Source organism: Podarcis vaucheri (assembly GCF_965113315.1).
Source record: "Podarcis vaucheri genome assembly, chromosome: 3".
Lineage (NCBI taxonomy): Eukaryota > Metazoa > Chordata > Lepidosauria > Squamata > Lacertidae > Podarcis > Podarcis vaucheri.
The window spans coordinates 70776160-70788494 of NC_138761.1; the positions used below are offsets into that span (position 1 = coordinate 70776160).

Below are 12335 nucleotides of genomic sequence, written 5' to 3' on the forward strand. Positions count from 1 at the left end.
CACAGCCAGGAAAGATTGTGTCCCCACCCCTCCCCAATATCTGAAAGTGTTAAAAGCCAGAAACTGAACTGTAGAATTGGTAGCTGTATTTCTATCCCATGGTGTGAAGCTTTGCTGTGTTTTAAATAATGGGAAACTAAACTTTAAAAAAATTCCATCCTGCTAGTCATGGATTACATTAGCATAAATTTGACACTTTGTGGTTAAGATATGTAATAAAAAAGGAAGAAAGTTTGGAACAGATTGTGTTGAACAATAATTTGAGACACAGTGCAGAAAAAGTCTATTTAAAATTCATCGGTGGTATTTTTCCAGCTAATTTGAACCTCTCAAAAAGTATGATTTGGACAGATGAGTGTATCTTTTGTCTTCTGAGATTTTCAGTCCAGGATTTCAAGAGATGATTGATAGATAACACACACACACACACACACACACACACACACACAAAACGGCTGCTACAAATGTGAGGGAGATGTGCTCTTCGTCAGACAACTACCTGACATTCAGAAGACATCTTAAGGCGGCCCTATTCAGGGAAGCTTTTAATGTATGATATTTTAGTGTTTTTTGGTTTCTGTGGAAGCCGCCCAGAGTGGCTGGGGAAACCCAGCCAGATGGGCGGGGTACAAATAATAAATTATTATTATTATTATTATTATACCTGCCAGGTGTCCAGGGGGCTTTGCAAACTAAGCCCACTCTTGGACACCTTTGGGGATTTCAGAGACTGCCCTGGTTCCTTTGAGCACTGCAGAAGTAAAAGCTGAAGGTGGGAGTGGAAAGCTGACCCACCATGAAGGACCATCTCGCCCTGAAGGATCCTCTATGGGTATTGGACCTCCAGAGCTTGAATGAGGGGACCTCTCAGTCCCCATAATTCAGGTTAAGAACAGTTTCAGGTTAAGAACGGACCTCCGGAACGAATTACAGTGTACAGTACATTGTAATTCGTTCCAGAGGTCCATTCTGAACCTGAAACTGTTCTTAACTTGAAGCACCACTTTAGCTAATGGGGCCTCCCGCTGCTGCCACGCCACTGGAGCACGATTTCTGTTCTCATCCTGAAGCAAAGTTCTTAACCTGAAGCACTATTTCTGGGTTAGCGGAGTCTGTAACCTGAAGCGTATGTAACCTGAAGCGTGTGTAACCCGAGGTACCACTGTAAGAACTTAACCTGAGGTACTACTGTAAAAGTTAGATGTTAGTTGAGCCCAGTTCTTTTCTTTCCCTGTATTTGTTTGAAGGCATTTTTTTGTGTAGCTATTACATAAGTAAAGCTAAAGAGGTTCCTTGATAGGGTAGTATTAATGACAAATCCCACAAGTGTTACAGGATAAACACTCCCATCCATAGAAACCAAGCAGTTCCCATTCTTATTCCCCTATGCTAAACACTGTAGAGGACTAAGTGAAACTCCTGGGTATCTAGCAGACCTTGGGGATATAGCTAGATTCATCCTTATTACAGGATGCGCATTCTGATGGATCAGGTCTCCAAGCATAATATGATTCAGCTTAGGCACACCACTAAAGTTCACTTGTTAGTGGTTATTTAAGTACATGCCTAGGTACATCCAGTAAGTTTGTGGAAGGAAACTGGTTTTAACTGGTTTTAAGATACCGGGAAGTAAGTGTGTGTGTGTGTGTGTGTGTGTGTGTGTGTGTGTGTGTGTTTCTTTGGCTGTCATTCACAAGAGAAGCAGAAGCCTCACTGCTGTACATAGAACATAGGAATCTGCCTCGCACCATTGTGTGCAAGTCACAACATTGGTCCATCTAACTCAATATTATCTACACTGACTGGCAGCAGTGCTCCAGCATTCCTGACATTCCCAGCCCACCTAGAGAAGCTGGGGATTAAACCTTTGGCCTTTTGCATGCAAGACCACTGAGCTAGAGCCCTTCCTGAGCAGTCACTAAAGCCCTTACATCCCCTGCCTCTCTATCCCATAGAAGTAAAGGCAAAGGGCTACTTTTGCAGCCACTGCTGGTTCTGCCCCAGCATTATTGAGCATTGGCTGAAGCTGAAATGCTCCCTCTCCATCTTCCCCACAAGAAAAGTTGTGGGGACTTTTTTGCTGCTGAATAGATGCATCAGCATCTGCCTCCTTGAAGCCAGCCGAGGACAGGAATCCAGTAGATCAAATTTTTAGACTTGGCAGGGAAGGCCCCAAAATTGCACACCTTAGTCTAAATGACCTTCCCAGCTCCAGAGACTGGTCAGCACAATAGCCAGCATAAATTTGCCTAAAGTGCTCCTAGAAGACTGAAGTTACAAGCAGAAGCAAATGTAACTGACAGTGTTTGAGCTATAGGCTTATTGGACTACATGCTTTAAGGTGGTTTTCTCTTTTTTTGCCCCCTAGTCTATGCAAGATAAGCTTTTGCAAGGACAAGTGACAATTCAAAAACAGAAAAGTGAACTTGAAGAAAAGGATAAGAGTGTACAGCAGTTACAAAAGACGCTACTTGAAGTAAGTTTTTGAGATCGCATCTTTTGAGCCAGTTGTCTACCATGTCACCATTTTGTTCTATTCTATAAATACATCACAAAGTTGCATTCCTGAGAAGGGATGAGGCGTAACAATACGAGAAACAATAATTTCTCTTAAAGATAAGAAACTCTGGACACTACAAGGTAAGTGGTGATATTCTCGGTATAACAATCATTGCCACAAACAGCTGATCTGTCACTTGAAGGAGAAATACTGTGTCTGGATATGGTGTTCACATTCCAGTCCTAGCAGGTGATTGGCACTGTCCTCACTGATCACTAGTCTGGTGATGGAGAAGGACCACCAGTTGCTTACCATAAGATGAAGGATACAAGGACTCGCAGCTCATGTAGCAGCAACAGCCTTTTTACACATTTAGGCTAGGAACCAAAAAACTGGAGAGATAGTCCTGCTTGTTCACAGAGGAGTTATGTTTCCCACACCACAGGACTATATGGCAACTCATTTTTAGAGGGGGGGGGGAGTTTATGATATAGCATTGTGTGTTGCTGCTGGAGGGGAGTGGGAATGTCAGAAATTCCACTAATAAGCCAAATCTTTGGGTGTACCCAGTGTCACTCTTTGAATCCCAGTAATAGACTTTATCCAGAAATGGAATCTACATCTAAAAATATGACCCTGTGCACACTTTCTGGATCAGGATGAGTTGTTTATAAAGTTTAACTAATGAAGGCTTTTCTATATTTTATATCCTATAGCAAGCAAGTATTGTCATCTTGATCTTTTGGAATGCATACTTAAGACTTTGATATTAATTGAACCTATACTAGAAACTTACATTTCAAGATGAAATGCTAAGGCAACTTATCAGTTTAAACATGGGGATTGTGAGACTTATCCTGACCCCATAATGCGTTTTTTTTTGTGGTGGAGGGAAGATGCATCATGTGCAGTTAATTGTTTGTCATTCCCTGTCTAGGGTAATAAAACACATTTTGTCATTTATTGAATTGTGTGCATGATTGAGAAATCTTCTGGGAATACAGTGGTGCCTCGCAAGACAAAATTAATTCATTCCGCGAGTTTTGTCGTCTTGCGGTTTTTTCCGTCTTGCGAAGCACGGTGTCAGGAAAGTTTTGGAAAAGCTTCAAAAATACCAAAGTCTTTAAAAACCTCAAAAAAGGCTACCACACCGCGTTCTATGAGTTGCTCCTCGAAGTCAAGTCGCAATTGTATTAACAGTGTTAAGAAAAAGGAAACAAACTTGCAAGACGTTTCCATCTTGCGAAGCAAGCCCATAGGGAAAATCGTCTTGCGAAGCAGCTCAAAAAACAAAAAAACCTTTTGTCTTGCGAGTTTTTTGTCTTGCGAGGCATTCGTCTTGCGAGCTACCACTGTATTCCTTAAAAAGTATATTGTAAACATGCCTTGCTGGATTAAATAAAAGTCTTCCAAGTCCAGCCTTCTGTTTCCAACAGCCATTTTCAATTTGCCTTTAGACATTCACAAGCAGAATTTAATGGTGGTGAGCATTCTTTATTGCTTTCCCACACCATTTCCTTTTCAAAGATAAGACTCATTTTCATTAAAATGGACAACAGCTTCCGAAATAACTTATGCCTGTTATTTATATAATTTTTCTAATAAACAGAACCAGTGAATAAATGTCTGCATTTTTTATTTTCTATCTCCCTAATTAAGAACCAAAGATTTATGGAAGAAAATGCATCTTTGAGGGAACAGATTCATCAGATGGAGCTGTCCAGACAGCCGGTGGCTGAAAAACTACCTGTGGCTGATCAGTTATTCAAGGAAATGTCTCACTGTTTATTTGACTTGAAAGCACTTTGCAGTATTCTTACCCACAGAGCTCAGGGCAAGGAGCCTAACCTGTCCTTACTGCTGGGAATCAGATGTAAGTGATTTTAACAATGAGCAGACATATCTGTACAAGTAAAATCCAGGAATATGGCCAGGGAGAAAGAGCAAGTTTGCGGGGGGTGACTTGTACTTCATAGTTATAATGTTGACAACCAAACAGAAACCTTCCGGTTTGGCATTTAGTAACCACAAGATTTTTAAAAAATTGCTTCTTACCTACTCAAGATTAGAATTTACTGTAACAGTAAAATAAAACAAGACAGGTTACATTTATGGATGGTAAAAAGAATGCAGGAGTTATTAGACTTTTCTGTACTTCCAGAATCTGTGGGAAGGCGTATTACAATGGTTGTCTCCTTGTAGCTCCCCTACAAGTCGCCTTCCTGCCCTTATTTTCTGCCTCAGTACTAGTCTTGCTTGGCTCACTTGTTGACGGCCTTCTGCCAACAGGCAACCCCTTTTAATTTACGCAGATGTTTGGCCTACTGGTCTGGTTTGGTTTGGTTTGCTCTGCTGCTCTGTATTTCAACCTGCATTCCTAATTAGTTATATTTTAAACTTGCTGTTATTTTTGTCTGCTCTTATGTGATTTTTATATTGTTTATTTGTTTGTGAATTAGTTGGGGTTTTTTTTGGGGGGGGGGGTTTGGCCACCTTGTAAATTTTTTATGGAAGGGCAGGGTATAAATTTAACATAGTAAAGGTAAAGGTACCCCTGCCCGTACGGGCCAGTCTTGCCAGACTCTAGGGTTGTGCGCCCATCTCACTCAAGAGGCCGGGGGCCAGCGCTGTCCGAAGACACTTCCGGGTCACGTGGCCAGCGTGACAAGCTGCATCTGGCGAACCAGAGCTGCACACGGAAACGCCGTTTACCTTCGCGCTTGTAAGCGGTCCCTATTTATCTACTTGCACCCGAGGGTGCTTTCGAACTGCTAGGTTGGCAGGCACTGGGACCGAACGACGGGAGCGCACCCCGCCGCAGGGATTCGAACCGCCGACCTTTCGATCGGCAAGCCCTAGGCGCTGAGGCTTTTACCCACAGCGCCACCTGCGTCCCAAATTTAACATATACATAAATAAAATGGAGGAAGGTTGGTGGTGACTAGCAATGGATACAGTGAACAGCTCTGCAAAAATAAGGTAAAGTCCAGTTCCGTTTACACCAGCAATTCAAGAAATCAGATTCATGCATCATGATTATTATTCCATTCACCATTATACACGGCAACACACTGGAGCTAAAATCGCTTCGGAAATATGCGCGTGAGCTTTAACTCATAGCCTCACCTACTAATGCCAATTAAAGCTTGCGGCCCTTGTAAAAACTGTACAGCAGTGTAATAATAATGATGATGTATGCAAAGCAGCTCATCTCAAAGAAAGCAACAGATATTGTAAGAGCAACTTTGTAGGCTAAATGCTGGTGTTCTGCATTGGTGAGCTAAAAACAGTGCATGGAAACAGCTTTTCAGAAGCAGATCCTCTTATTTGCTTGCGCCCCCTGAAGCTTTTGAACAGCATACCCAATGTGCATAACACTCTCTGTGGCCTCTAAGCAGTCAGGTGTCGTGTCTCACCTGCACAACTGATTTTTGCTCCTGCAAGTGGGACTTATCGTTACAAGCACACAACCAAGAATCTGCTAGAGGGTTGGGGGACCCTCTCAAGCAGATTGGTTGGGTGGCTGTGAGGAAGGGGGGGTGCCTTTGCATCTGTCAGCGCAACATTGATTCTGACCCACATCTGAAGTAGAGTAAACCTTGTCCTGAAGTGGGATACTTCACATTTAGAGCAGCAACATTGTTAATTCGGGGGGGGGGGGGGATTAACCAAAATCACTTTCTGAATGTTTCCATTCTTGTTGCACTGTTGGCAAGAAACCAGTATAAAAAACCCCACTTTCTTTCACATTTGTGGAAGGGAAAGTACCACATTTTCATATTTTCTTTTCAACGTACCAAAACAAAACATTGGCTGGAATATTTAAATCAAAGTTCGGTGTGTTTACCTAAGCTGTCTTTGTCTTTTTATTATAATTTCAGCAATGAGCTGCTCATCTGAAGATGAGAATTACCACAGCACAGAAACTCTCTCAAAGAAACTCTTAGAGGTGTGTCAGTTACGAAAAGATATTGATGAATTGAGGACTATAATATCAGACTGCTATGCTCAAGACATGGGAGAAAATTGCATTACACAGTGATAAAAGGTTTGGCTCACGGCAACAGTGACTTAAGTTATTAAATGCTGCTCTGGTTTTAGTTCCTTGTGTTTATGTTAAGGAGCCATACTGGAAGACACGCTCCGTGTGCCAGATCAAAGGGTTTCAAGCGTTTGCATGTAAGTTCATGCCGGTGAAGCAGTCGTCACTTGAAGAGAACGGGACGTGCTGCACAAGAGATCTGATTTCTTCAAAACTACTGAATGTAGGTCAAAGCTGTGAAGAATGTGTTTCTGTTGGAAATGTTGGATTTTGTTTCCTCTGACATGGTCTGTAAAAGCATCCATATTGTCTTCTGGAGTCAAAAGATTTAAGTGTCAGAAGAAGGCACTGCAGTTACTGCTGTATCATTCCCCCCCCCCTTCAGCAAAGCTTTAGGGTACAAGATCAGTATTGAGAATTTTACGGGGGGGGAGTTTTAAGTGCCCTGCCATGTGTAGGTATTAAAACTGGATGATGGCATGGAGGCTCCTTAGAAGGAGGACTGTTTGAGGGCAGGCACACACAAAGATAGCCTGTCTACCTTGCAATGTTTGCCATCTCAGCTTGGTAAAGGTCATTTTACTTAGCAATTGATGTCCATTGATCATCAGTGTTCCTCTTAGACAAAGCAGCACATAAGCTCCTATATTTTCAATAAAGCAGAAGAAGTTCAGGCCTGAGAGTTTAACTGTCATCCTGTGAGCCTCTTCTGCACTATATTAGTGTGGAAACTTTGCTGTCAATTAAGTTCATTTGTGACCTGGGTGCATTATACATGGATGGCTAACCTTCCACTGCCCCATTCTTGGGACCTGACCTGGACATACACACCACAAGCATTTTCCCGGACCCCATTGATTTTGGCAGCATGTGGAAAAAGCCAAAATTAAAATCATCACCTCGCTGGAGTGGGCTCCAACCAGCACCTTGATGGGGATGCAAATTAGCCTCTCCTTGACACCAAATAGTTCAGCTTCGTGGATCATGTGATGCGGGGAGGCTGCATGTGTGCCTGTACATCTGGGCTTCATGTGTATGCCCAAGAGTGTGATACGGTCACCCCCACAGGGTTGGTCAAGGGTTAACACAGTCATTCAACCCAAAAGGTTAGCCACCCCGGCATAAAGGCTAGAAAGGGTTTTTTTAACACACACAGAAAGAGCAGGAGACTATTGCATCCTTATAATCAATACCTAATTACTTTAAATTTCTCCAGGAGCTCACTCCAGCACCCAGGAAGCTTAAAAGCTAAAAGAAACATGTTTAATTCATGTGTTCTGAAAGTCATTGTTCCTGGTGGATAGTTACAATAGGAGTGCTCTAGAATTAGGAAGCTATGTACCCAAAATCACTTGGTAATCCAGACTGCTCTTATTTTGCTGTGTTAAAGTATACACATCCTTTCTGCCAAGTCAAGCCTGCTGTCACTTTGTTATGACAATCAATTATATAAAGCAATGAAGTGCTTCCTTTTGAAAGAGAAAGGAAAAAATAGAATAAGGTACGTTTTGCTTATTTATGACAATTGGCCCTGATGTGCAGAAAGCTATAGACTGGTTTTGCCAACTGTCATAGCTAAAAGTGAGCAAGAGCTTCTTTTGAAAAGGTTGCCATTTTCAGTTTTATATGTGATGTCTCCATTTTACATTGTTGGTTTATGTTGAAATACCATTTGCATATGATAGTACTTATTTCAAAAAAAGAAAAACCTATTCTAGTCATTTTTTTCCAGAGTTATATTTATTTAAATGGGTGTTTCTTGATCAACACTGTCCTGACTTCTGTCTGTGGAAATTTATTTTAGTATTTATCTTAACTACTGTTCAGTGTTTTCAAATGGAGATTTGTAAGTATTATCTTGAAACAACTTTGTAAGCATGAAAGTACTTAGTCCTCCGTCCTTACAACATAAAACAAATTGCTTGAATTTAAAATACTAACAACTGCAAACCCCACTACAGTTATTAGAAAGTAGGTTTAATTAGGTGGTATTGTACTCAAGTTAAGAATTGCTTTGTTTGTTTCTATGCAGATGAGGGCATGAATGGTGAAAAATAATTCTAATCAATTTACTTTCATGCCAGGAAGCAACTGAAAGTGTGATAAGACACTGACTCAACGTGCTATGCTGTAGAGATGTCTTAAAGATGACTTGATGGTTAAAGTATTTTTTCACTGTTGCATCTTCTGTTTTATAAACAGAACTTTGCCATAAATTTGAGACTACAGCATCACCATAGACCAAGAAAAAATATTTAAGAGACTTAAAATAGAACTAATGGGCAGGAATCAACTAATCAAGTCTGTCAGCAAAAACCCTGTGCAAGGTCTTCTTCTGCTTGTGCAACAGGACTTCCCCTCATTCCTCCCCCTGCGTGCCTCCCAAAACGGGCTCTAGGGGTTGGGAGAAACCCAGAGTGTGGTGGTAGGAGAGGCAAATTGTTCTATCTAATGGAAACGCTTGCCCTGACAGAACGATCACCTTACCACGACATTGAATTCCTCCCATTGTCTGTAAACAGTATAGTTTTGGGACAAAGAAACTGAAGAAGTTACTTAATTTTTACATTGGTTGTAAATTAGGCAATATAAACTTCATATAAATTAAGTCCTTACCATCATCTACTCATTACCTTCATTACTTGTGGAAGATAACCCAGTTAGAGAGACAGTGAAGCTTTGCAAAGCACTTAGGAACAAGACTCTGCCAAATGTTTGGCCACAAAAATTTAGGCATTGATGGACAGAATGCTCACAGCTGTCCTGACTTCATATTATTCTATCTTTTGCATACTATTTACACTTTCTTATTTCCTTGGACTGCAGCCTTGGTGTCTTCTAAAAAAAAAAAGACATGGGGCTCTTTCTGAGATAATCACAGTCAGTCAGGGTTCACATAGGCAGTATGATAATACCAAGTAATCACACAGCCAGTTAAATGTGGCCACATTATGCCATCATGAAGCCAAATCGGAGTGAAAAGCATGATTCCTGCCCTCGCTTGAATAGGCAAACATTTCCACCTTGTTATGCAGCACCCATTGAAAATCACCAAAATAGAGGAGGGAGTTTTTCTGTGCAACGTTCTCTCTGACACTCAGTATTTTCTTAGCCTTGCTCTAGGACTTATTTGACCTCCTTGTTTGTTATCTATAAACTTATTTATTTCAGTTAATGTCGTCCCCTCCCAATTCATTTAAATGAAGCGTTGAAATAGTGTGTTTTTTAAAAGCTTGTTTGCATAAGCAAGTTTTTAGAGCCCTTGGCTTTTTTTAAAAAAGACTGATATTCTTCTTTGGAAATAGAAAGCTGAACAACAATATTCTCTAAATATGCTGAAGTGGAGTTACTATTTTAAAAACCTCATAAAGGGGAATAATTAAGTAATTGAGTAATGGAAGAAATTACTGCATCTTAATTTGTACGTAGGTATACGTATAACCCTTGAAGAAGCTCAACATTTGCTCAGCAATTTTCTAAGATGTTCTGCAGCAATTTGCCCATGTTCTGCAGCAATTTTGGGCATTCTTCCAGAGTCCTTTTGAGACTTCTCCACATGTTCAGTGAAAGCATGAGGGTAGCAGGATCATGTCACTGGCCACAACCCCCTCAGCAGCTGCATGCTTGGGCAGGAGTGTGAAGGGGAGCAGTACATGTACTTACTGGCCATGGCTCCTCCTCTCCTGAAGGCCTTCACAGTTTTCAGTTGTAAACAAATAGGCCCCTTTCATGCTACTATCAAGTGCACAGTGCAAGGGAGTGTGACTACTAGCATTTGCAGTTCAGCTACTCAACCACCCTTTCTGAACATACCCAGTCCATCCAAAGATGATCTTGTTTTGCTGACATGAGCTCATCTTTTAGCACTGGATGCGGTGATACCATAAACAGTAGCCACTGTTACACACAATTGCTAGAACCTAGAAGGAAACCTGCATTTGGAAGGAAGCTTCCGCTTACTGATGACAGGCTTCTCTTGTCTCAGTCATGGTTAAAGAATGAAAGGAGGTGGTAGCCAAAGACCGAAATGCCATGGGCAAAATTTATGTGAGCCATAAGGACACAGTATTATATTATTTGAACTAATGTTATAATGCAAGGCCTGCTGTTTAAGTAGCTAAAGAGCCCATCGGTTTACAATGCCATTTTTAAAAAATAGGTAAGATATGCATGGGTATTTTCAGCAAAAAATAGTTATCTATGGTCCCGTTCAACGTATTTTATGTGAAGCTAACTAATACTAGCTTTTAAGAGAAGTGGTTAACAATGGCATTACTGAGTAGGCTGATTTAGTCATGACAACCTTTTGCCACAGATATGAGAGACAATCCCAAGGGCTGAAAAATATATTATGAATGAATGAAAGCTGCAGTTTTATCTATTAGAAAACATGAAAAGAAATGTACAAGCAATTTTCATATTTCAGGTTGTATTTCTATAATTGTGTAGATGGCATTTTGTAGTAACTACTGTAATTCAAGAATGTATTTCAAAAAGGAACTTGGAAAATTGTTTTTGGATATAACTAATGCTATTATTTATATGCCATATAAAATTTGTAGCGTCATATTTAGGTCAGTTCAAAATGGTTATGTAAACTTGACTTTAAAGTCCAGTTAGGCCGCTTGTATATGATCCTATGCACACTTGGAAGTAAGCCGTAACAGTAAGCCCCAAATCACCAAGATTACCTAATTAAATGTGTTTAGGATTAGGTATTAAACCTTCAGCTTTAGGTGTGTAGATTTAGAAGCACAGTTAATTAGGTTGCCACAGACACCAACAAAATTAGCTATATGAACCAAAGTTATTTCTCTCTCTCATTATTTTTGGTTTTCACTTTTGTGGGGAAAATGGAGAGGAATTATTTATCGCCAGATTCTGGAATGAGAGAGAAGAAATGCAAGGCAAAGTATCCATTTTCATTTGCCTGAAACCTAAGCTGGGGCTAAATTCACTCAATTACAGATAACCAAATTTGTCATTCAATAATGCCTCTGTAAATCCGCTTGTATATTTGGTATATCTCTCTGCATGAAAGAGATTTTACACAATATTCTGGATGTGGATGCCATTTCATCCAAAGTGGAAGGTAAGGTTACTACTTTAGAAAAAACTAGTGGATATTTAAAAAAGGGGGAGTTAACAAATCAAACACACCAATAGCTTATTCAATAGTTCTATTAATTCCACTTCTGTGTACCTTTGTGCCTTTTATTTTAGCTGATGGCTTAATAATAATTAATTTTTTGAAGTTATGAGAGTATCAAGTTGTTGCACTTTGTTTCCTCTGCTTATTAGTATTATTTTTTAGCTTGTAGGCTTGTGAAAAAATAACTTTCATAAATAGAAATATTTTCTAAAAGCTGTGGGTCAATATTTGAGAAAGCAGTCTGATCTTTATTTTCCAGCTTTTCTGTATATGAAGAACATTAAACAGAATGTATTAATTTTGTATATATTAGGTATAGTACATCATTGATAATCAGTGGAGAAGGCAAGGGAAAAGGGGCTATCTTTAAAAGCACAGCAGATATGTACTGGATCAGTCTCCCAAGACTGGTAGTTTTTCAAAATTGGGTTCAGTTTTTGAACCACTCAGAATACCTCGTGTACATAGAGTTGTCATGACTTAAATCGAAATGCATCCAGTGTTGTTGTTTTTATTTTATTTTTAAAGAGCCACTGGTTGGCTCATGTCTTCAGGCCTGTCATTCTTGCCTCTTTTTGTAACTTTTCTTTTTTAGTAGAGTTTACAGCTAGAATTTTGAATGCCAAAGTTCTATTTATTAA

General features: G+C 40.1%; 2 protein-coding genes across 6 annotated transcripts in view; one reads left to right on the forward strand and one right to left on the reverse strand.

The window, feature by feature from the left end:
- The window catches only part of CEP85L (centrosomal protein 85L), a 123541-nt gene extending 116941 nt beyond the window's left edge, over positions 1-6600 (forward strand). For all 4 annotated transcript variants that reach the window (XM_082216057.1, XM_082216058.1, XM_082216060.1 and 1 more), the window contains exons 12-14: positions 2369-2476; positions 4160-4373; positions 6382-6600. In XM_082216057.1, coding sequence (XP_082072183.1) covers positions 2369-2476; positions 4160-4373; positions 6382-6542 — 483 coding nt within the window. In that variant the 3' untranslated portion in view covers positions 6543-6600. The remainder of the gene's footprint in view (positions 1-2368; positions 2477-4159; positions 4374-6381) is intronic.
- LOC309528592 (uncharacterized protein) overlaps positions 1-12335 on the reverse strand; it is a 40554-nt gene that overhangs the window by 8690 nt on the left and 19529 nt on the right. The window lies entirely within an intron of this gene.